General features: G+C 46.7%; 2 protein-coding genes across 3 annotated transcripts in view; one reads left to right on the forward strand and one right to left on the reverse strand.

Moving 5' to 3' along the window:
* LOC115281052 (binder of sperm protein homolog 1-like) overlaps positions 1-1,679 on the reverse strand; it is a 7,668-nt gene extending 5,989 nt beyond the window's left edge. Inside the window, exon 1 of the mRNA XM_029926290.1 lies at positions 1,607-1,679. Coding sequence (XP_029782150.1) covers positions 1,607-1,679 — 73 coding nt within the window. The remainder of the gene's footprint in view (positions 1-1,606) is intronic.
* Positions 1,680-7,670: 5,991 nt separating this feature from the next.
* ELSPBP1 (epididymal sperm binding protein 1) lies at positions 7,671-24,041 on the forward strand. Of its 2 annotated transcripts, none has more exons than XM_029925508.1 (7): positions 7,671-7,740; positions 11,049-11,142; positions 17,193-17,330; positions 18,467-18,613; positions 20,120-20,278; positions 22,346-22,510; positions 23,627-24,041. In XM_029925508.1, the coding sequence occupies exons 2-6, from the start codon at positions 11,073-11,075 to the stop codon at positions 22,501-22,503; spliced, it is 672 nt and encodes a 223-aa protein (XP_029781368.1). In that variant the 5' UTR covers positions 7,671-7,740; positions 11,049-11,072; the 3' UTR covers positions 22,504-22,510; positions 23,627-24,041. The 2 variants fall into 2 exon arrangements, with proteins under 2 accessions (XP_029781368.1, XP_029781370.1); XM_029925510.1 differs by having other exon boundaries at positions 7,717-7,740; positions 11,024-11,142.
* The last annotated feature ends 1,063 nt before the right edge of the window (positions 24,042-25,104 follow it).

The raw sequence follows: 25,104 nt of genomic DNA on the forward strand, positions 1-25,104 counted from the left end.
CTCTCTCTCTCTCTCTCTCTCTCTCTCTCTCTCTCTCTCTCTCTCTCTCTCTCTCTCTCTCTCTCTCTCTCTCTCCCCCCCTCCCGCCTCTCAAAAATAAATAAAAATTAAAAAAATAAGTAGGCAAAAAGAAGTGACTTACTTTTTCCATACCTTCCTACAAAAATAAACCACAACATAGAAGGGAAACTGTGTTTTATGCTATACTTTCACCGCTCTTTTCTGTTTTGTTTTATTCGATTTCTTTTTAGTCCTATCTGAAAGGTACCATTGGAAGCAAGCATTTACTTATCTGTCCTAGGCTTTTAGAATAAGGTCAAATTAGTTTTAGTGCCTGTTAAAGACGGGTCTTTGCAGTTAGAAGTCACGGGTTGGTTATGAGGGTTGATACAGAAACCCACATCTGGGCTCAGCACAAGACACGGCACAGAGCAAGCACGCACCGTATGACAACTCTTATTGCAAAAAGGATTTCTCTCCTTCGCAGAACCGTTATTACTTTCTCCCTGACGAGACGGGAGGACTCACTCAAGTTTGCAAATTAATTTTCACGAACAGTAGAGAACTTACATCTGCTAGGAATTGCTCTGAGAATTCAAGTTTAGAAGACTCTGGAATTGGGCAAGTATTGAAATTACGAGAAATCTCACAGGAAGTGCTAAAGCACTTCCCAATCCATCGACCGTCTGTTGTTTGCACGGATCCCAGTGGAGGTGGTTTTGCCTGTGACTGTTGAACTAACCACCTGTATAAAACATCAAACATCCGCCCCCCCCAGGAGCAGAAAACATGACATAAGGAAAGTGATGAGAAGTGACTTACTTTTCCACATCCGTACGTAGGAAGGATTCCAGTTAGAGGAAACATTCGGAATATAAACGGACTGTGCGGAGATGTGGCTAAAGAAATATGCTTTCTCCGAATCTCTACCTCAGTTGTCCCCAGCTAGCTGTGTGACTTTGGGGACATGACCTAACCCCTCTGTGCCTCCGATTCTCTTCTATAAAGTGAGGGTGATCATTGCACCTGCCTCATGGAATTGTTGTGAGGACCATGCGAATTTTGCGTATTAAGCACTATTCTGCTTAACACCAGAAACGCTCTCTGCCCTCCACAGGGCGGGGAGGACATTGACAATTCTTTTGAGCATGTGGGAACAGTTCCGTAATACAATGGGTTAAAGATTCTTAAAAGAAAACCTGACCTCATCACAACAGCAAAGAACTATGCAGAGCTCGTGCTGGGAATGGAAAATAGTGCAGCTGCTACGGAAAACAGTAGGGAGGTTGCTCAAAAAATTAAAAATAGAACGACCGTGTGATCTGGCAATCCCATTTCTTTTTTTTTTTTTAATGTTTATTTTTTGAGAGACCACGAGAGGCAGAGACGAGGAGGGGAGAGGCAGAGAGAGAGATGGAGACAGAGTCCAAAGCAGGCTCCAGGCTCTGAGCTAGGTGTCAGCACAGAGCCCGACGCTGGGCTCGAACCCACGAACCGTGAGATCATGACCTGAGCCGAGGTCAGATGCTTAACTGACTGAGCCGCCCAGGAGCCCCAAGACTTGGTTTTTAAATGTCCACCCTGATGCTGGCACATTGCTACTCACCTTCATAGTTTTGACCAACTACGCTGTGAAGCCAGAAGACCCAGAACCAGAGAAACACCACATGCCAGGCCATGCTCCTCCTCTCAGGGACCAGCTCATTCTCAGGATTTTATAGCCACCATCACTGCTCCTCCCTCCTCCTCCCCCTCCAGCATCCCTAGACTCCTCCTTCTCCCCTCCCCTTCCTTCTTGTAAAGTCCCCTTTCCTTCCCAGCCTCCCTCCTCCTTCCCTCTCTCTCTCCTTCACTCCTTCACCTCCCAATCCACCCCCCCCACCTCTCTGCCCCAAAGCTACAAACACCTGCCTCGCAGACAAGGAAATGCAGAAAAAGAAATACACAAGAAAGTTCAGCTTGTTTCCACAGCCACAGTCAGCCAGGATCCATGAGCAGTATAGACTTACCCATGTCTTGGCTCGTAATGAATCTTACACGGATCTTTGAAAGCCAGGCCTGAGGACTTGACTGGAGAGGCCCAGGGAGGCTGCATGGAGGCGGAGATTTACTCCCAGATACCCGGGATCCCTGTGCATGCTCCATGAACCTTTGGCATGGGCCTCTGCCTCTGGGGAGCCGCAGCCATCTACCCAAGGGGCCGCAGGTGGCTTTGCAATTCCAAGAATAAGCCACGCCACGTGAATGGGTCTCCTACGGTTCACGGCGCTGAAAAGTAAGACTGAATTCCGAAACACACATTCTGGAGGTCTTTATTAATATCCTTTAAAAAAATATTTATGTATTTATTTTTGAAAGACAGAGAGAGAATGAACAGGGGAGAGTCAGAGGGGGAGACACAGAATCTGAAGCAGGTTCTAGGCTCTGAACTGTCAGCACAGAGCCCGATGCGGGGCTCGAACCCACAAACTGTGAGATCATGATCTGAGCTGAAGTCGGACGCTCAACTAGCTGAGCCACCCAGGCGCCCCTAACTTTCTTAATCTTCACATGAGTAAATTCCTTTATTCTATATACCTGCTTGAAAGTTCTTTCTTTAATTAAAAATTTTTATTAATGTTTATTTATTTTTGAGAGAAAGAGAGAGACAGAGAGACAGAACATGAGTAGGGGAGGGACAGAGAGAGAGGGAGACACAGAATCTGAAGCAGGCTCCAGGCTCTGAGCTGTCAGCACAGAGCCCGATGCCGGGCTTGAACTCACGAACCTGAGATCATGACCTGAGCCGATGCCGGACACGTAACCGACTGAGCCGCCCAGGCGCCCCTGAAAGTTTTTAATCACTAATTTCTTATACAAAACCAATGGCCTTCCCAAAGCTAATTTGTAATAATAGCACTGATTATGGCCACAGTTACTTTTGCATAACGAATTGGACATATAGTCTCAGTGACATAATTTCTACAGACAAAACACATACAATCTGTTTGCTTCATTAGATCTAGAATGCATACTCATATTTAAAGGTAAATATTAACAGGGGCACCTGGGTGGCTCAGTCAGTTAAGCTTCCAACTCTTGATTTTGGCTCAGCTCATGATCTCCCAGTTCATGAGTTCAAGCCCCATGTCAGGCTCTGTGCTGACAGCCTAGAAACTGCTTGGAATTCCTCCTCTCTCTCTCTCTCTCTCTCTCTCTCTCTCTCTCTCTCTCTCTCTCTTCCCCCCCCACCCCTCTCATGCTCTCTCTCTCTAAATAAATAAAAATTTAAAAATGTTAAAGGTAAATATTAACATTAAAAATGAATCTGGGGCGCCTGGGTGGCTCTGTCAACCGAGTGTCTGACTTCAGCTCAGGTCATGATCTCGCAGTCTGTGAGTTCGAGCCCCACATTGGGCTCCTGCTGTCAGCACATAGCTTGTTTCTGTTCTTCTGTCCCCCCACTCTCTGTCCCTCCCCTGCTTGCACTCTCTTTCAAAAAAAAACATTTAAAAAGAGAGGAGACCTCGTGTTGAGTGTTCTTACACACAAAACAAACACAAACACAAAAACAAACAGAAAGAGAGAGGGAGGGTTTCTGGCAGCGATGAACATACTATTACTTTGATTGCCGTGGTGTCTTCACAGGTATACGCATATCCCCAAACTCGTAATCAGAGAGCAAACATGTCCAATTCTACCTCAATAACGCTATTAAAAAAATACAAATGCCAATAGGTCTAGGCTGGAGCCCAGAAGTCTGTATTTATAAAGGCTCTTTGGCGAATCCAATATACATCCTATTTTAAAATAAGTAGGTCAAGGGGCGCCTGGGTGGCTCACTTGGTTGAGTCTGATGCTGGATTTTGGCTCCGGTCATGATCCCAGGGTTGGGGGATCGAGCCCCGTGTCAGGCTCTGCGCTGAGTGTGAAACCTGCTTAGGATTCTCTCCCTCTGCCCATTCCCCCCCCTACTCATGTGCATGCTCTCTCTCTAAAAAAATAAAAATAAGGAGCAGATGAGAGAGAAAGAGAGGCAGGCTGATGGACTAAGAGAAAAAGAGAGAGGACGGGCAGAGCCACATGCACATATTTGTGGACACACACACACATGCACATAAGTGTGTACATATGTAGTGAGACATTCAAGTCAGAAGAAAGTTCGGAGAAAGACTGAACAAAACCCAGAGACCTAGAGAGATAAAGAAGAGGAAAAGGCAGACGAGGTGGAGAGAAAAAAGGAGAGGGGAGGGAGAGAGACGGTCCAAGAGGCTGAGAGAGAGTGGGTCTCCAAGACACAGAGAAAGGACAGGCAGAGGCAGGAGCTAGAGGCTGGGAAGGAGGCCTTCACGTCAGGAATCGAAGACCACGAAGCCTCGTATCCAGAAAACCCCAAACTTGTGAAATGAGAAGCTGGCACTGATCTCAGCTGCCCCAGGTCCCACGGCCCCCGCCTGCTTGTTCTATGGCCTTCGGCAAGTCCCTGAGCACATCCGTGTCTCCATTTCCTGTCTGTAAAGCCAAGGAGTCCTACCTGTGATCAACTGTAATATTTGGTAGAGGTGCCTGGGTGGCTCAGTTGGTTAAGCCTCCGACTTCGGCTCAGGTCAGATCTCACGTTCGTGGGTTCGAGCCCCGTGTCAGGCTCTGTGCTGACAGCTAGCTCAGAGCCTGGAGCCTGCTTCAGATTCTGTGTCTCCTTCTCTCTCTGCCCTTCCCCCCCCCCCCATGCTCTGTCTCTCCCAGTATCAAAAATAAATTAAAAAAAAAAAAACATTAAAAAAAAAAAAACCTGTAATATTTGGTAAATCTCTTTGGTGTCAGTCCTGAAAGATACCAAGACAGGGCTGTGGACTTTTTACAGATTTTTCAGAATGGTAAGATAGAATTTAAAAATGAGGAAAAATCAGGGGCTCCTGGGTGGCTCAGTCGGTCGAGCGATTGACTTCGGCTCAGGTCATGATCTCATGGTTAGTGAGTTCGAGCCCTGCGTGGGGCTCTGTGCTGACGGCTCGGAGCCTGGAGCCTGCTTTGGATTCTGTGACTCCCTCTCTCTCAGACCCTCAAAGTAAAAAAACATTAAAACAAGTAAAAAATGAACAAATAAACTTTTTAAAAAGGAGGAAAGATCAGACAATGTGTTTCACAGTTTCGATTCTGCCAGGCTTCCTTTCTCACTGGAAAATTCTAGGGCTCCTGGTCTTTCATCATTCAGGCAAAACCTGTCCACTTCCTTGTAGTCTCATCTCCAGGAACACTTTCTCCTCTGTTCGTCAACATTCCTGCCCATGACCTCAGCCCCTGCACGATCCCATTAATAAACACATGATTGCGTTTTATGGGCCTCATGGATATGCATGAGCTCATCCTGCACCATCATTAACCATGAGATGACTTCATCCAAATCACCCTGATTGTCACCACAGAAAACCCCGTTTTGGGGAGCTGCACTATCTTCCTACAGACCAGTTGGTGCCAAGACAGTTGGCCCAATCCCCAAATAATCCAGAGATTTGGTAAGCAGAACCTCAAAGAGGGCTCATGGAGACAGCTAGGGCCAAGAAGGACTCTCTCTCAAAGGTGCACCTCAACCTAGGAACTGGGGAGGGGTGTGAGGGGCGGGAGCTGGGAGCCCCCACAGCAAGGAGGGAGGGTTTAGAGCAGCGCTGTCCCTTGGAGGAAATACAGTGTGAGCCATAAATATCACTGTAAGTTTCAGAGTCACCACATTAAAAAGAAGTAAAAACAGGTGCAGTTTTATTAATAATGTATTCTGTTGAACCACGACAGCCAAAATATTATCATTTTGCATCTAATCAATACACAGAAAAGTTTAATGAGCTATTCACTGTCTTCGCTTTTTCATACTTCATCTTCAGAGCCCAGTAAGCATTTCACGCTTACCACGTGGGGTGATGAGAACTCGCCACATTTCCAGGGTTCAAGAGCCACAGTGGCTGGTGGCCGCCATATTGGAAAGTGCACTTTCCAGTGGGTGAAGGGGTGAAGGGGTGAAGGGGTGGGTGAAGCCAGACTGTATGAGCAACATAATGGTACAGAAGGCTGCCAGTACCCCAAGTTTGGGGATAAGGAGATGGAAGAAAAGAGAACTAGCCTGACATACTGCCTATTAAGTTCCTGGTAGTCGACTACTATATTCATGGTCCCATGAATATTTTCTGGCCCTGTTCCTCTAAGGTAAGGCTCACTCTGTCTGGTTTTTGAAGCTACACTAAACTCCAGACACTTAGGCCATGAGCTCCTATAATTCCCACAATAGCTCCATGGTTGGATTTTTATCTCCACTTAATAGATGAGAACTTGAAAGCTGGAGATCAGAGAGGTGAAATGACCTTCCCAAGGCCACCCAGTAGGTAAATGGGAGAAGTGGGGCTTGAACCCTGGTTGGTTGGGTACACTCTCTCCTCATGGCTCCACTGTGACATTTTTTTGTGTAAGAGAACCAGTGGGTTGAGGCTGTGGGCTAGGCTGCCCCATGGTGACCCTCTTAGGCCTTTCATACTACCTGGTGTGGCTGTTCTCACTTTCCATGTTGGGTGATAGATCTTGGTGCCTATCTATGTCTCATCTCTGACTGTTGAGGTCAGAAATCATGTCCAGTTCCTCTTGGTAATTGCCTCAGTTCTATATAGATGGTAGGGCTCTGGAATACTTATTGGATGGATGGATAAATAGTGGATTGTGGAAGAATGGATGGATGGATGGGTGAAAAGATGAATGGATGGATAGAAGAATGGAAGGATGGATGGATGGATGGATAAATAGATGGATCAATGGAAAGATGGAAGGAAGAATGGATGAAAAGATGGATGTATGGGTGGATGGATGGATGGAGGGAGGGATGGATGGATGGATGAATGAAACGATATTAACAATGAAGAGTATTATTAAGCAAAGAAAGCATTTCCTAGAAGGTAACATTTTCAGAAAACTTTAGAAGACAGTAAGTAACGGAAAGTAAAAGAAAGAAGAATATCATAGAGCATTCCCAAGTTAAGTTTACTTAATGAGCTGCTCTACTTACATTTACCTAATGAATGGAGCCTAGCATGGCGAAGAGAAGACTGGATGTTACCGTCATCATCATCGTCATCAGTCATTAGCATCATTAGCATTAACGGCCAACATTTATTGTGCTCTTCCTTTATAGCAGTCACTTTACTAAGTATTTGATATCTTCTACCTAATTTAGTCCTTTCAACAAATCTGTGGAGTGGGTATGACTCCCGTTTTATGGATGAGTAAGCTGTTACGTGCTTTGCGTAATTATTGTTTTTAATTATGAATCATGTACACTTATGGTGAAAAATCCAAATGGGGAGTCTCACGGTTACCTTTGACCATTCATTTCCACTTCTCAGAGATCCTACCAGCTAACAACATGGTGACAGTGGCAGGAGGCCAGCCCCAACGGCCCCACGGCCCAGGACAAAGCCTCCGGCACAGCATGTGAACGTGCTAGTGCTCAGGGAATGACTTGGTCCGAGCCCGGATGTTCCAGACGTGGGTGTCTGGTCGTTAAGGCTCACTTCACAGTTCAGTCACTGCTTTGAACCACCCCCAAATATTTTCTATTAATATCCATGTCTTGATCCAAGTAGGCTCATTAACATTCCAGAATGTCAGGCCTTATCAGCCCCGTACATTTGTACAACATCCTTTATGGCACAAGGAACCATGCAGACGCCTGGGGAGAAGCATCCAGGTGGAGGGAAGAAGAAAGTGCAAAGGCCCTGAGGTGTAAGTAAGCTCTGCCTGGACCGGGAACAGTGATGAGCCTAGTGTAGCTGGGGCAGATCAAGAGGGAACAGAGTGGTAAGGAGTGAGCTTTGAGGGGAAGGCCGTGGTACGGACAGTGGATTGGATGACAGCAGTGACAGGGAATGGTGTGTGAATTCATGGATACCGCTTGTCCCCACTCTGATCTCTCCAGTGGCTTCCATTTGCACTGAGAATCCAAGGAAGGCTCTGTAGCGTCCAGCTCCGTCTGCCTCGCTAAGCGCCTCACGGTCCTCCCTCCTCCCTGCTCACACCTGTCTGGTTAGACCTTAAAGACATCTAGCTCTTCCTCCCATCCTGCCTCTCCTGCTCCCTCCCCGGCTGGGTCCCCGCGTGTCTACATCCTACTCTTCCTGCAGGAATGTTTACACGTCACTTGCTTGGAGGAGCCTCCTGGCCTCCTAACCAGACGTCACCTTGCCCCAGTGATTCTGTATCTGTAGCCTCGGTCCTACTTTGTCACCACGAACATGAGCAAGAGTTACATGCTTGCCTCTGTTTCCCTCCCTTCCTGTCTGTCTCCTTCTCGGCCGGCCCGGTGAAGGCAGGGGCGAGGTCAGGCTCACACTCTGCTGTCCCTCACCCCCTAGCCCTGCAGCCCATGCACTGTACGGGCTCAGCAAATATTTGCTTTGGAAGGAATGCTTGAAAGCAAGCACCAAGGCCCCTGGGGACAGGACACGGGAGAGCCTGGAGGCCAGGACATCCGTGACGGAATGTGACAGCCATTTGGGGGAGAGAAGGTGGAAGCCTGACTTTGCAGGGGCAGGAGAGACAGAGAGAAGGTGATGGGTTTATGAGACATTCCAGAAGGAGAAGCCACGGCGTCTGATGACTGATAGGACATTAGGGAGGAGAAAGCTTTACTCTTGGGGTGACAACTTGGGGGGTGGGGAAGAGCGCTGTCTTAGCATTTATGCTTGTGGTTCTGAAGGCTGGGAGGTCTAAGGCCATGGTACCCACAGATTCAGGGTCTGGTAGACAACCGTCTTCTCACTGTGTCCTCACGTGGCTGAAGGGGCGACGGGGGGCTTTGGGGTCTCTTTTACAAGGGCACTAACCCCACTCATGAGGCTTCACCCTCATGACCTAATCATTCCCAAAGACCCCACCCCCTAATGCCAATGCCTTCGGGGCTTAGGAGACACGAACATTCAGACCATAGCAAACATAGCAATTAAATTAAGTCATGTGTGTGTGTCAGGGGGTGTATTTTGGGCTTTATATCAAGAGCCTTGAGGGGCATCTAGATGGACATGCCCAAGAGGCAGCTGAAAATACAGTCTTGAGGAGCACCCCGGTGGCTCGGCCAGTTGAGCATCTGACTTTTGATTTCAGCTCAGGTCATGATCCCAGGGTTGTGGGATCAAGTCCTGCATTGGGCTCTGCTGAGCGTGGAGCCTGCCTGGGATTCTCTCTCTCCCTCTGCCCATCTTCCTAGCTCTCTCTCTCTCTCTCTCTCTCTCTAAAATAAAAAAGGGGGAGATAAAATACAATACAATCTTGACACCCAGAAGTTTGCCTGGAGAGGTCTGGTGTGAGCATGATTTGGGCGGACATTTCTGGACTAATTAGACAGTGCCGCACAGCAGCTGAGAGCCCGGTCTCTGGTGTCAGGTTGTTGGGGTTCGGCTAAAAGCCCCACCACTTATGAAGTTTGTGATCCACAGTAAGATGCTTAAGCTTTTCTGTGCCTCAACTTCCCCAAATGCCTAATGGGGATAAGACGAGTACCTCCCTCTTTGGGCTACGGTCAGGATCATAATGAATTTAGAAGAGTGTATAGCACTCAATGAGTATGACCCGTTATTATTTATAATAGCCAGTTAATCATCATAACAAGCCTAAATGGTAAGTAAAATTAATACCCCCCTTTTTTTTTTAGATGTTGAGGTTGAGGCTCGGAGCATTTAGGTAACTTTCCAAGGTCACCCAGGTGGTAAACGGTGGAGTCAGGCTAGCTTCTGCAATCAAAGGTGGGTCCGATTCCGGAGTCTGAGCCACCAGCCAGAGTGAGAGCCATGAGCTAGTGGGCAGTGAACGAGACAGCACTCAGGAAAAGCAAGTTTGGGGCATGGTGCGGGGGCTAAGACTAACAAGAGAAATCAGCAAGATGTTCCAAGATGTAGCAGGAAAGCAAGTGAGAGAGTGTCCTGAGACCCGGGCGCTCAGCGGCGCCACCTACCTGCTGGAGGACCTGGACCAACGGCCTTAGGGTTTTCTTCCCCCCAAAGCACTGTCTAGATTTGTCTGTCTTTCCCCGGCTGCCCTATCTTTGCTCTAATTCAACACAACTCACGATTTACAATGGAAACACGTTCACATCAGGACCGAACTGGACGCTCCCAGCCTCTCCCAGAGGCGGGAATTATTAACCTACACTCTGCAGGGGAGGGAACAAAGGCGCCTAGAAGGGAAGTGGTTTATGAAGCTTGAGAACTCTGACACTTGTGTAGACGGGTCTGCGGTTGAACCCGAGATCTGTCACTTACCACCCGTGGGGTTTGTGTAAGTTACTCAACCTCCCAAACCGTGGTTTCCCTCTACTGTAAAACAAATGTAATCATACCTTCTCCTTAGGCTGTTAGGAGGTGGCATACAGTAGGCACTTAATAACTTGTAGCCAGCAGTAATGGCAGCTGAGCCTCAAGACAAAACCAGATCACCAATTCCAGCCCCGGGGGTCTCCAGCCCTCTGGAGAAGGGCACATCCATGTGTCATTAAGGAAATGGCACAGAGGCTAATAGAACTGGTAGAAACTGTGGCTGAGGAGGAAGTAAATGCTGATCAGTAAGGCATTTTAATGTCCAGCCAGAGATGCGTGCAATCCATGAGGAGGGGGTAAGGCCATAGCTAAGGTTCCCAAGAAGAATTGAGCCTTTGGAGCCATTTATGTGGGTTAGAATCCTGCCATTTCCTCGCTGTGTAACCAACTCGGGCAGATCACTTGGGTTCTCTGAGCCTCAGCTTCCTCATCTGTAAAATGGGATCAAAATAGCTATCATTTCACTTGTGAGAACCAAGTTGAGCATGTAGCCTGGAATACAGTAGGTGCTCAACAAATGCCATGTCTCTCCTTTCTACAGCACAGTCCCCTCCATAATGACAGTACATATATATATATTTTTTTTTTCCCTTTCCTGTATGAGTGAGTTACTCTTCACTGCCCTCTAGGGATGGAAAGTAAAATGGCAGGCATGACACCAAACCTGGGAGTTAGTGGGAAAGGAACGCGGCCCGCAGGGGCCAAATTTTTGTCTCCCTTCAGTCCAGTAAGAAGAGGCCAGTTGAGATGAACCAACGGGCCAGTTACCTGCTAGTATGGATGCCCTTCCTCCTCTGCGTCTGTGAGACAAGTGGAGGTGAGTGTCCTGGAAAACGTTGGGGCGGATTTGGGAACCGGGAAGAATGAATGGGCCAAGGTAACAGATTCCTGGATTCAGGCAAGGAGGAGACAGAGAGTCATCTGCTCCTGGACCTCCGTGACCGCGGATAACTAAAACCGTGGGAAGAGAGGCCATGGATAAGCAGGGACTGCTTCATCTTCCAAGATGCTCAGCACAGGGTAGGGAAATGCAAATATATTCATTGAAAGGGGAGGGGCTCTATAATTCCAATGGATCGAGTCCAGACTGTGACTTGGACCCTCGCTGGACATTCTTTTTCTTAAATTGTGGTGAAATGCACAGAACATAAAATTTACCATCTTAACCATTTTGAAGTGGACAGCCAAGCGTACGGTTCAGTAGAAATACGTCCACGGTGTGGCACAACCAACAGCCACGATGCACCACCTGTGCGTGGCGCACTTCCCCTCCCCCAGCGCCTGGAAACCTCCATGCTGCTTGCTGACACCACGAGTCTGACTGTACATACCTCACGAACGTGGAATCAAACAGTACTTGTCTTTTTGTGACTTTTATGTCACTTAGCATAACGGCCTCCAGATGCAGCCATGTTGGAGGCTGTGTCACAGGTCCCTGTCCTTTTGAGGCTGAAGAAATATACCACTTTGTGTGGGATGCACACTGTGGACATATCGCGTTTTGTTTGTCCGTTCATCCACTGATCGGACTTGGAGTGTTTCTGCCTTTTGGCGGTAGTAAACAAGGCTGTTGTAAACATTGGGTGTTACAAATACTTCGCTGAGAACCTGCTTCAATTCTTTTGGGGCTATAACCAGGAGTGAACTTGCTGGGTGACATGACAAATTCTATGTTTCTTTCTTTCTTTCTTTCTTTCTTTCTTTCTTTCTTTCTTTCTTTCTTTCTTTCTTTCTTTCTAGGAACTGGCAAACTATTATCCAAAGCAGCTGCACCATTTTATATCCCCATCAACAGTGCCCAGGGGTTCCAATTTCTCCACATCCTTGTCAACACTTGTTGTTTTCTGTTTAAGAAAAAAATAGTAGAGGCTCCTGGTTAGCTCAGTTGGTAGACCACGTGACTCCTGATCTTGGGGTTGTGAGTTCAAGCCCCACGTGGGGTGTAGAGACTACTTAAAAATAAAATCTCTTTTAAAAAGTAGCCATTCCAGGGGTGCCTGGCTGGCTCAGTTAGTTAAGCGTCCAACTTCGGCTCAGGTCATGATCTCATGGTTCGTGGGTTCAAGCCCTGCATCGGGCTCTGTGCTGAATGTTTGCTCAGAGCCTGGAGCCTGCTTTAGACTCTGTGTCTCCTTCTCTCTCTGCCCTCCTCCACTTGTGCTCTGTCTCACTCGGTCTCTCAAAAATAAATGTAAAAAAAATTTTTTTTTAAGTAACCATCCTAGTGTATGTGAGGCTATGTTCTCAATATATCTAGGAATCTAAATTAACCACCCCAAGATTTTATGGTAAACATGGAGAAAGAACAGAGACCCTGATTACATACAGTTCACTTAAGCTACGGTGGAACATTCTCCACAATTAAAATCCTTTCCTGCCTATGAGCTCCCTCCCTTCCATAAGGCCCAAGAAACACTCCTGTTTTCATGCCCTTTGATTCCATAAGTCTTTTTTCAATGGCCACATTCTGTATTCCAGAGATTCCTAGCGTGAGGTCACTGGGCTAGCACTAGAGTTCGTGAAACTCTGGATCCGAATTTCAGAAGGTATGTATGGATCAGGGTAGTGAGAATGGCTATTGGAACAGACAAAGTCCCAACTATTAGCAGCTTAACACAAAGCATTTTATTTCCTGTTCCTACAAAATTCAAGGAGGGCGCACCTGGTTAGCAGGGATCCATGCGCCCTCTGCCTGGGGCTCCACCATCCCCTAAGGCTTCAGGGTCCTCTCTGGATTCTTTGCATGGAGCCAGAAGACAAGGATCAAGAGTCTGAAGATCTTGAAGGAGAGTTTTTGTTTTGTTTTGTTTTGGCCAGGAAGTGATATCTGTTACAGCCTCCCACTTCCATTGGCTAGAATTCACAGTATGCTTAGCTGCAAGGGAGTCTGGAAAATGTAGTTTTTAGCTGTATCTTTGGGAGGAAGATGAAGCTGGTTTTGAACACACAGCAGTCTCTGCCCACAGAGATGTATGAGCATTTTCCTAGAGAGAAGACTTGGGTTCTCAAAAGAACTGACAAGTCCTGAAAAGGCCAAGAACCCACAGTTTACTCAGACAGGGAACAACGCCAGCTTTTCTGGTCATGCCTTCACCCACATTCCTGTGGTGAAACTTAGTATCCCTACATCTCTTTTGCACACATTTACGGACTAATTTATTCAATGTACATTTGCCGAGTTCTCGAGTGCCAGGCACCGTGCTCTGGACCAGAAACATAGCCATAGGCTCAGCAATATCACAGCACATGGAAGTGATAGATACATAAACAGATAATTATATTCTTTAAATATCTGGTAAGAATGTTTACAGAGATCATCTCAGAGTATTATAAGAGTATGGAAGAGTATTAATCCAGGCTGAAGCAAGTCATCTGGACGAAAAGCAGGGAGTGCAGCTGGGGACAAAGAAAAAAGCAGGGTGAAGGGCATGCGCCAAAGGCCAGAGACGAGAAGGGACGTGGAGGAAGGTCGAGGAAATGTTAATCAGGCAGTGAGAACAGAGAGGTCAGCAGGGCCTGGATTATGGAGGATTTTAGCCCAGCTAAGAAGATCAGACCATCTGCTGGATTACTTTGCAGGTGGCTAATAGTATCTATTATGTGTTGGTTTGTACTAACAAGTCCCAAGGATAATCTTAATCCTGTGTACGGGGACATCTGCCTGCCCTCCCCTCACCACCAGCATCACACATCCTGGTGGCGCCATGACTGAGCATTACTGATGCTGATGATGGTGATGACAGCTGAGATCTGTGAGGAGCCGTCACGCTCCAGGTCCTCTTCTGAACACTTTCCAGGTAGTAACTGCTTTCTGCTTGGTCTCCAACTAAGACCACATGGTTCTGAGACCCCGAGGTGGACAGTGCACTGTGACTTATGGAGCTCTGCTGGCATCAGTCCATTGGCGAAGCTCAAAGACAGCGGTCTGCTTTTCCCACTCTCTCCCAGCCTCACCCCTGTGATGGCCCAGGTCAGACTATACAGGCTAAGATGATGTCTCGTTCAACTCAGTAGAGCTCATGTCCTCTAGCCCTTCAGTGTGGACGTTTGGTGGGAAGCCACTTGTGTTGTGATTGAGAGACACAGACCCCTTCCGTACTGGGTCTCCACCACCCTGTGGGGACTCAGGCCTCTCTGCAGGGTCCTCTTCAAAAGAGTTTCTCAACCTGAGCACTGGTGACATTTGGGACCAGATGACTTGGTTCTGGAACGTGTGCATGGTGAGGTGTTGAGCAACATCTCCAGCCTCTGCCCAGTAGAGGCCGGTAGTGCAGCTGCCAGGCCCTCCTGCCCAGTTGTCACAACCCAAAATGTCCCCAAACACTGCCTAGTGTCTCCTCCACCAAGAGCCACTGCTCTGTGTCCAGCTGGCAGAGGAAGTAGGGAGCATGGAGGTTCACTGGGGACTTTTCTGAGGGAGGAAATAGTGCCAATCACCTCTACCCACATTCCATGAGTTGCAACAGAGTCATATGGCCCCACCTATTAGAGAGGCTGAAAAATGGACTCTTGGTAGGAGCCCAGAAAGAAAAAAAAAAGGTAGGTTTAGTGAGTCGACAAAAGCTTTGCCTCACCATCTTTGGAACATGAGAGTGCGTGCACACACACACACACACACACATACACATGCTCACACGTGTATGCACGCACATCAGTGACCTCTCAGAATATCTTAGTCATAATATCCATCATTATGTCTTTGAGAAAGGGAGAAAGGGAGGGGTGGAGGGAATGATGAGATGAAGGCAGGGAGAAAAGCTGTGATCCTGGACCAGTAGATTAAAAAAAAAAAAAAAGCTAGTTCTCATTCCAGTTCTGCTCAAAAAAGAAAGAAAAGGTATTGAAGTGATTCCTTATCTTACATGCGTCTTCACTTTCTCCTCTGTAATGTGGGCTAGAATTACATTTCTTTTCCTTTTTTTTAAGTTTATTTATTTAAGTTTCTTTTTTTATTTCTTTAATTTTTTTAAATTTATTTTTGAGAGACAGAGAGAGACAGCTCTAGCAGGGGAGGGTCAGAAAGAGAGGGAGATATAGAATCTGAAGCAGGCTACAAGCTCTGAGCTAGCTGTCAGCACAGAGCCCAATGTGGGGCTTGAACCCACAAACCGTGAGATCATGACCTGAGCCAAAGTTGGACGCTTAACCAAGTGAGCCACCCAGGAGCTCCTATTTAAGTTTCTTTATTTTGAGAGAGAAAGGGGGGGGTGAGGGGCAGAGGGAGAGGGAGAAAGAATCTCAATCAGGCTCCACACTGTCGTGAGCCTGATGGGGGCTTGAACTCACAAATCGAGAGATCATGACCTAACCTGAAGTCCGACACTTAACTGACTGAGTGACCCAGGCTATCCATAGAACAACATTTCTCAAGATGTGTTTCAGGGACTATTAGTGTCCAGCACTATTGAGAAATGGGGGGAAAGGACAATTCAATACAGTTCACACACCTCTTGCTCATTCAACACTCATTTGCATAACGACCCTTCTGATGAGCCCTCCATCCAAAAAACGTGTTTAGCTTTCTTTCACGTGGATTTTTCCGAGCTAATTTCATTCTGTCAGTTCTTTATGAAGCATCTACTATGAGCAAGTCATGAGTCTAGGTTCTGAGGATATGTTGTGTCAAAGACAAAGTCCCTTTCCTCACACAGAGGAATACCGAAAGTACTCCTCAGTATTTGCCACATCTGCACATCCCCAGCACTGTCAATAACCCAATACCCTTCTGGAAACGTGCTCTCTCGCCTTCACTTTAACATTCTTATCTTAAAACATTTTTAATGTTTATTTTTGAGAGAGAAGAGAGAGAGAGGGGGGAGGGGAGAGAAAGAAAGAAAGAGAGACAGCAAGCAAGTGAGCACGAGCAGGGGAGGGGCAGAGAGAGGGAGACACAGTATCTGAAGCAGGCTCCAGCACAGAGCCTAATGCTGGGCTCGAACTCATGAACTGTGAGGTCATAACCTGAGCGAAGTTGGGTGCTTAACCAACTGTGCCACCCAGGGGGCCCTTAATACCCTTATCTTTAGAGAATAGTTAACATCAGCTCTCTCATCCGTAAGTGTTACTAACTTGCCATAAACAGAAATTGCAAACAAAAATAAATACTAAATATTTATAAATATTTATTACTAAATTCTACTGGATGTTACAGTAAGGCTTTGAGCCTGAGTCCTGCCCTCTTTTTTGTTGTTATTGTTGTTAAAAAGGGAGATTATAAGAATTAGAGGCATAGTAGAGAAATACTAACATTAAGTTGAAGTTTGCTCTTTTGTGTAATCAGAAGGATTGAAAACAAGCACTGAAGAGTGAAATTGGGGACACCTGGGTCCCAGTCGGTTAAGCTTCTGACTTCGGCTCAGGTCATGATCTCACAGCTTGTAAGTTCAAGCTCCGCATCAGGCTCTGTGCTGACAGCTCAGAGCCTGGAGCCTGCTTCAGATTCTGTGTCTCCCTCTCTCTCTGCCCCTCCCCCTCTTACACTCTCTCAAACATCAATAAACATAAAAACATTAAAAACATTTTAAAAAAAGAAAAGTGAAATTGTTTTTCAGTCTGAGTTCTAGCATTATTTGATGCGTGTCCCTCCACCTGCTGTGATGTCATGACCCGAGAGTGTCTGGTGTGACAGTGATGGTGCTCTAATGGTCTGGAGGAAAACTTCATTCTGGTTGCCTTTAGTATTTATGAGGCTCTTTCCCTGGCCTCTTGGTCTCAACATAAACTGGACACACCCTTATTTGTCACAGGAAAGTCAGATGCTAAGACTGCGTGTGTTGCCTTCAGCCCTCGCACGAGGAGCAAACCAAGACTCACCCTTGGCTCACTCATTGTGATGAAGCCCCCCTGTTTTGTGTCTCTGTCCTCCAGGTCAGAAGGGTTCATGTGTGTTTCCATTCATCTACAAGGGGTCTGCTTACTTCTCTTGCATCAGAAGCAATAGCCTCTCCCCTTGGTGTTCAACAAAAGCCATTTACAATGAGCAATGGAAGTACTGCACGGCGGACGGTAAGCGGTGCCAGGCTGTCCTGAGCCGACCTCCTGAAATGGTGGATTACACATGAGAATGTGTGGACGTGCATCATGTGATCCTACTTTGGAAGACGAGTTACGATATGTGTGTGTGCGTGCATAGAAAATGCTGAGGCCAGACACTGAACGCTAATAATGGCTAATAATGGTAACAATGTTAAAAATGGTGCTTCTGAATGAAGGCCCTTTAAAATCGCAAGACCAGAGGGAACCACTGTATTCTTTGTCTCTTTCTTAATTTTCCAAATTGATAAGGCAAAACAAAAAACAAAGCAGAGAAGGGATTTGATAGACTCTGTTTACTCAAAGCCCAAGACATATTTGACAATTAGATGATTTCTATTTTTTGTGCACAGGATAAAAGGCACTTTGTTTTAACCAATATCCTATTGTTGGGACATTTTAATTGTTCCTACGAGTAGCCAGCTTTTGAATATTTAGGATTTACTTTTTCCTTGTATCACTGTTCTTGACTCTCTTAGACCAAAGGCTCCCTTTGATAATAAATATAACAACCTTTTTTATAACCCTGAAACAAAATTTATAGATGTTATTTATCTCAAATTCATAATTTCAAAGTAAATCAACACAATTCCTTAACTGCAATATAAGACAGAAATAAAGCAAACTAAATTGATAATAAAAAGCACACATGATCATCACTAACCTAAAAGGTTATTAAAAGGTGGCCAGAGGCTGGTGTCTCCAAGTGGAATCTCTTTGATTATAAGAGATAAAAAAATGACTACAAAGAAGTCCCATTACACTGGGGAAAAACAACTTGGAAACAACACCACCTCTAGTTGAAAATATTTCTCTAGTTCAAATGATGTAAATCAGGATGTACTGGTTGAAATTGAATCCAAAAATTAGAAAGACTTTTTTTTAATGCTTGTCCTGTACTTTGGTGGTTGACAAATGGATAGATGGCTGGCTGGCTGGCTGGCTGATGGATGGATGGATGGTTGGCTGGCTGGCTGGCTGGCTGGATGGATGGATGGATAGATGGCTGGCTGGCTGGCTGGATGGATGGATGGATGGATGGTTGGCTGGCTGGCTGGATGGTTGGCTGGCTGGAAAGTCAAACTACTCACGGGCGCCTTTCCCTACAGATTACCCACGGTGCATCTTCCCCTTCATCTACCGAGGAAGGTCCCATAACAACTGCATCACGGAGGGTAGTTTCTTCAGAAAGCTGTGGTGTTCTGTCACCTCCAGCTTTGATGAGAAGCAGCAGTGGAAATACTGTGAAACCAATGGTAAGACACTGGAGCAGGGGTGGGGGTTTTGGTGGGGAGGTGGGTGGAGGACAGCAATGAGCATTCTGAGGGGATGGGAGCACAGGGGAGAGCAGAGCAATGGGAACAATACTTTTAGGAACCAAGTGTGTTCTCAGACAGTACATTAGGATGACCACAGGAGACAGGAATGTCCTAAGACCATGTCCCCCCAAGTTCCCAATGTCAGCATGGAAAATCTAGTTGTCCTAAGAACCAAAGCCATGGACTATAGTCCTGACATTGGTTTTCAACTATTTCTGTTGCTAGACTTGGCAATACGTGGCTTCACTCAGGGCTGAACTCTATCTGCATTTCAAAGTGGCTTAAGATTTCATCTTACCTCTATGCCTGCTCTTACTCCTTTTTGATTTTTTAATGTTTATTTATTTTTGAGAGAGAGACAGAGCGTGAGCGGGGGGGAGCAGAGAGAGAGGGAGATGAAGAATCCAAAGCAGGCTCCAGGCTCTGAGCTGTCAGCACAGAGCCTGACGTGGGGCTCAAACTCCTGAACTGTGAGATCATGACCTGAGCCATAGTCGGACACTTAACCGACTGAGCCACTTAGGAACCTCTTAACTTATTCTTTTTTAAAATGTTAATTTGAGAGAGAGAGAATGAGCATAAAGGCATAGAGATAGGAGAGAGGGAGAATCCCAAGCAGGCTCCAGGCTCCATGCTATCAGTGCAGAGCCCAATGCAGGACTGAATCCCATGACTATGAGATCATGACTTGAGCTGAAATCAAGAGTCAGATGCATAACTGACTGAGCCATCCAGGCACCACTTCTCTTAACTTCTTAATGACCTCCATTCATTCTGGAGCCCTCTCTGTATCCTCTGTGTCCTCTCTGATCCCAGACCTCTATGTACAACGTCCCATCGAATCTTTCCATGGAAGCTCTACAAGATGCTATTTTTTTCCACATTCAATAAACACTCGTAATAAAATTAAACCCTGCCCAAGGCCACACTTCTCGGTGATGTCAGAGTTAGGATTTGAATTCAAGTCCATATGGCTCTGATGCACGTGCTTCCTCACCAATCAGTGTTACCTCCATCGGGCTGAAAATTCACTTGGGGGAATTACCCAGGAGCACACTTATTCCTGTATAAAGTCTTAATGATGTCCCTCCCTTAGCACTTAAAAAATCCTAACGCCATCCATAAAAAGCCTTGATTTTCATCTTTGTCATAGCCATTCATCACTTGTATTCTTCCGCCTAAACCAACCTTACCCTTAGGTCTCACGACAACTCTGTTGATGAAGCCTGTGGCACAACTCTGTTCAGGTAGACAGGAAGTGGTGTGGTTGTTGATGGTTTGGGTTCTCAGTTACACATGCTAAGTGCAAACAGTAACATAACCAGAACCGAGCTGGCGCATGTTCAGTGTCACGTTGCCTTTCATGAGATAAAGCATGGCACCGAGACGGAAGCTCTTCATTGTCTCCTCTTGTCCCTGTGACCTTTCCATGGTTATTTTCAGAGCATGGGGGAAATTCTTTCAGCCAGCCCTGCATCTTCCCCTCGATCTACAGAAATAGTGTGATCTCTGAATGCATTGAGAATGAAAGCAGCAGGCTCTGGTGCCCAACCACGGAGAACATGGATGAAGATGGGAAGTGGAGCCTCTGTGCTGACACTAGTAATCCGGGGAAAAGGGTGGGGTGGACACGGGCGGACTCCTTCACTCGATTACCCAACAAACACCTACTCCAGCCCTACTGCATGCCGGCCACCGTGCTGGCAGAGGGCATATGTGATGAGTATGATGAAGTCCTTTAATGGATATCTGACAAGCGAATAGCACAAATAGTAAGATAGTGTGATGGGCAAAACACAGGCCATGTAAGATCCAAGAGAAAGGGGTCAGTGTACGATTTTCAAAATGTAAAACACCTAAATACCTGCTTACACAAACATAGAGTAAATCCATGCTAAGATTTAAAAAAATTCTTAATAAGGGAATAACAGGGATAGGAAGCCAATTTGAGGAACATTTTAAGAACTGCATAAAGTCAGTGAAAAGAATGCTGAGCTGAAGCAAGATTGTTAAGTTAGCCACACAATCTGTTAACATCTAAAGGGCAACCAAGGGATTCCTCGCTGGCTCAGTTGGTGGAGAATCCAACTCTTGATCTCAGGGTCATGAGTTTGAGCCCTATACTGGATATGGAGCCTACTTAAATACATACATACATATATAAATACACAAATAAAATAAAATAACATAAAGGACAATCAAACCTTTGGGGTTATCTTGTCTACCAGGCAGAAATTATTGCCATCTCTACCAAACAAAAATCATCCACAACATACCAATCTTTTACAAGTCACAGAGTTGGGGCCTCCAATCAATAGCAGCTAGTAAGTCGAATAAAGTTCTGTTTCTCTAGAGCAGGGGTCTTCAAACTCCATCCTGCCTATGAGCTAAATCTAGGCCATTGTTTCTTTTGGCCCCCAACCTAAGAATTGTTTTTCCATTTTTACACAGTTGAAAAAAGTCCAAATAAGGTTATTTTGTGACAGGCAAGAATTATATGATGTTCAAATCCCAGGGCTCATATATAAAGACATAGGTCATATGAGGCACAAAGCTAAAAATATCTACCATCTGGCCCTTTCTTGAAAAAGTTAGCCAACACTGAACTAGAAAATCAGATGGCACTCAAGGACGGTTTAGACAATGCTCTAGGGGGACGTAAGGTCAGGCAGCGATCTTTTGCCCCCCATTGCATGTTTTGGATAATTTTGTTAACAAAGGAGAACATATGTAGGTTTGGTGGATGGTCAGGGGAGAAGCCCACGAGGAAGGAAAATAGAACATTTCTCTGTAAGTAGAATATGATCGTTCCCGGTAAGGCACACCCCAGCCCTGCCTGCACTTAAGGACCCTGGACAGCTCCTCAGCACGCCTCTAGGGGCATTTTCAACACTGTCTACAGCCCAGAGGCTGCATGGCAAGGACAGGGCACAGCCTTGCTGGGAAGGAGGGTGCTGCGTGTCCGCATGTGACCGCAGAAGCCCGGCCAGTATTGATTTGGGTTCCAAATACATTTCAGCGAGTGGCGAACGGGCACATTCAGGATCTGTGGATGAAGAGGACCCCCTGTAACATGTCCTCTCCAGGATTCCCACTTGCCTCCCTGGGCGCCCTGCTGTCATAACGCTGTCCTCCTCTCTCCCACTGCCAGGACCCCCTGTGCAGTCAGTCTGCTCCCCTCCTCCACACCCCACTTAGCTAAACTCAAATAGCTTCCCAGGGAAGAAAATCCCTCAGCAATTAGGATTAGGTCAGTATTTCCTTCCTCTAATGGGAGTCTGAGCAGTGCCCCAACACCACAGCCATGAGCAGTGTAGACCCAGTTTTGATTTTAAATTTAAATTTTTTTGAGAGACAGAGAGAGACAGTGCAAGCAGAGGAAGGGCAGAGAGAGAGAGAGAGAGAGAGAGAGAGAGAGAGAGAGAGAGAGAGAGAGAGAGAATCTGAAGCAGGCTCCAGGCTCCACGCTGTCAACTCAGAGCCCAACATGGAGCTTGAACCCATGAACTGTGAAATCATGACCTGAGCCAAAGTCAGACACTTAACTGACTGAGCCACTCAGGTGCCCCTCACCCAGTTTTGATTTTAGAGGGGCTCTGAAGTCTAAGCCTTCACCACAGCATAAAGGCACAGGGGTAAGTCACTTTCCTACCCCCTTCGTTTCCCTAGGAGTTTCCTCATTGGTTCCTGGCTTTCCCTGCCACTTCCCATTCAGCTACAAAAACAAGAATTATTTTAACTGTATCAGCAAAGGATCAAAGCGGAACCTTACGTGGTGTGCAACCTCTTACAACTATGACCAGGACCACACCTGGGTGTACTGCTGATGCAAAGGTGAGGTGCATCACACACCGGGGGCAATGCCGCTGTGAAGGTGACATCCATCCCTTCCAGCACGGTTCGCTGGGGTTGCCAGCAAGGTGAGCTCCCTGTCCCAGAGATGAGGTGAGGTGGGGGTGGGGGAGGCACAGGGATTGCTTCCCAAATTAGAAAGAGCTGAATGAACGCTTTCAGACGCAGAAAGGTGTCATGCCAAGTGTTAGGTGTGGGAAGCCTTGGGTGTGCAAGGTAGGAGAATGGAATTTCTCAAACTGGAGCATGAGAAGGAAGGATGACCTTGAAAGGAGATGACCAGGGCGTCTCTGAACCCAAAAGCCATGGCGCCAGATTACTGACCCGCTACCCCCATCACTGAGTAGCCAGCAGAGGAAACGGTAGGGTTCAGTTCTCTTCCTCATTGTGTGGGTCCCTCCCCCACCTCCGCACACAAGTCCTCAACTCCCTCCACAAGACCAACTTCTCTCTCCCTTCCAGTCTTTTGCTATGGCCTCAGTATTCTCCCCAGACGCCCTGCATGGGTCCACTGACGTAGTCATTCGGGGGTTCTGGAACTTAAGTGCAAACAGAAGCCCTTTCATCAGATATATAGACAGCTCTGGTGTGTTTCTGGCAATATTTGCCTTTACCATGCATGTGGCTTGTGCATAACACCAAACTTAGTGATTCCCCTTGAATTTTGTGTTGGCCATCAAAACCATCTTCCCAGAACAGAAGAGAGGCAAAAGAGTGGGTCTGGAGTCCTGGGTACCTTATTAATAAGGTAGATTTAGAAACACCCACAAGTCATTCCCAGGCTGTGTCTAGAATGAAGAACAAACATTCTTAGTGTCTGGTCACTGACTCCTGTACACCAGAGCACAACTCTCTTCTTCAAGTCCCTCTTCCAGCAAAGCTATTACGGTAGAGGCAAGGTTACAGTGCTCAGGGCTCAGTGGCTTACTGGTGGCCTTGAGGCAGGGGAGGGGCGGGGGTAGGTTAACCACTCCTGGCTCAGCCACTTCATCTTCTGACTCAGTCTCGGAAATCAATGCAATACTTTTATATTCACATCACATTTTGAGTCAGTGCACCCTCGTCACCTGAATGCTGACTTTTGATTCTATTTTCAAGGGGAGGAGAAACATCTTCAGAGAAAGACGGACATATCAAGTGTGGGACCTGGTTCGTCTCTTTCTTTCAAGCCTAATCCCCTTTAGAAATACTTTGTCCACCATTTTGCTTAATCACTTGGTCCTGTGTGAAGAACAGAGGGGGGAAATGTGGCCTAAATGCCAAAAAAGGAGCCCACGGTTAACCCTCCCTGGGAGGGGGGGTTGCCCCTTGTGCTTCCTGGAATAGGATTGGAGAAGGATTTGGAATGTGTGAAATGCATTGTGAATCTTTTGGTAGGAGGTCAGATTCTCAGCCCAGGGGCCCCTTGGAAGGAACTGCAGCCTGCTATCTCTTTCCTGAAAACTATAGACTTGGGTGAAGCATTTGTAGGTACTTATTAAATCATTAATAAATAACTTAGTAAGTGTAAGTACGCAGAGCGTACAATATTCATTGAAAGGGGGCACCTGGGTGGCTCAGTCGGTTAAGTGTCCTACTTGGGCTCAAGTCATGATCTCATGGCTTGTGATTTTGAGTCCTGTGTCAGGCTCTATGCTGACAGCTCAGAGCTGGAGACTGCTTCAGATTCTGTGTCTCCCTCTCTCTCTGCCCCTCTCCTGCTTGCACTCTGTCTCTTTCTTCCTCAAATATAAACATGAAAAAATTAAAAAAAGAAAAAGAAAATTCATTGCAAGACCACTTCAACTATTGCTTCCCCATGTCTGTGGCAGACATGAGTAATTGATTGCAGAGTAATTGATTACTCCAGCCTCTTGGCCTTGGTTGTATGAAATCCCCTTCCCCTTTTGGATTTCTCTAGAGCTGGAGCCACTCAGTGGTGGAGACAGAGATGTGTCCCCAGGTCACCCTTCTTCAGAGGACTTGCCCAGCTTTGGTCGGTGCTGTCCGTGGGGAGCCTTCAGCCATCAGTCCCAAACCAGGGATGTCCTTGGCTATGGAGTGGCCTCCCTCACCCCAGGTCATGCCCTTCCCAGGGCAGACAGTATGCAAGCGCTAACTGAGAGCAGGTCTCAAGGCTGGGCCAATTCAGCCCCAGGGAGACTCATCAGAAGAGCCAGGTCAGGAACTCCCATGCATTTGGCTGCGATGCGTGAGCTTGTACTCTGGTTCCTTCCCCAGGTATCAGTCCTAAGGACACTTCTTGATAAACCTTGTGCATACTCAGAGGGGGGATGCTGGGAGCCCACCTGAGACAGCCATCATTGCGAAATGTCATTTCTGGCTGGCTTGTTCGGCAGAGCATGTGATGCTTAATCTTGGGGTCATGAGTCCAAACCCCATGTTGGGAATAGAGATTACTCAGAAAAAAGCAAGAAATGTGCTTTCTGATGCACACTAGCTGATCAAACCACCCTTGCCTCCCCCTGGAGGCCTCTGGGTATCTAACCTCTCCATGTGATCTTCTGCAAAGAATCATCCCCGACCTGAGCTGCTCTTCCGTGATTTTTTTCTTCTCCCCCCCCCCACTTGAATAT

The sequence above is a fragment of the Suricata suricatta genome, chromosome 16 (assembly GCF_006229205.1).
Source record: "Suricata suricatta isolate VVHF042 chromosome 16, meerkat_22Aug2017_6uvM2_HiC, whole genome shotgun sequence".
NCBI classification, from domain to species: Eukaryota; Metazoa; Chordata; class Mammalia; order Carnivora; family Herpestidae; genus Suricata; species Suricata suricatta.

Excerpts from the sequence above, each read along its gene's own strand:
- ELSPBP1 (XM_029925508.1), top strand. The coding sequence starts at position 11,073 with ATGAACCAACGGGCCAGTTACCTGCTAGTATGGATGCCCTTCCTCCTC. Across the intron at positions 11,143-17,192 it reads CGTCTGTGAGACAAGTGGAG|GTCAGAAGGGTTCATGTGTG; the intron begins GTGAGTGTCCTG and ends TCTGTCCTCCAG. Across the intron at positions 20,279-22,345 it reads GAGCCTCTGTGCTGACACTA|GAGTTTCCTCATTGGTTCCT; the intron begins GTAATCCGGGGA and ends TCGTTTCCCTAG.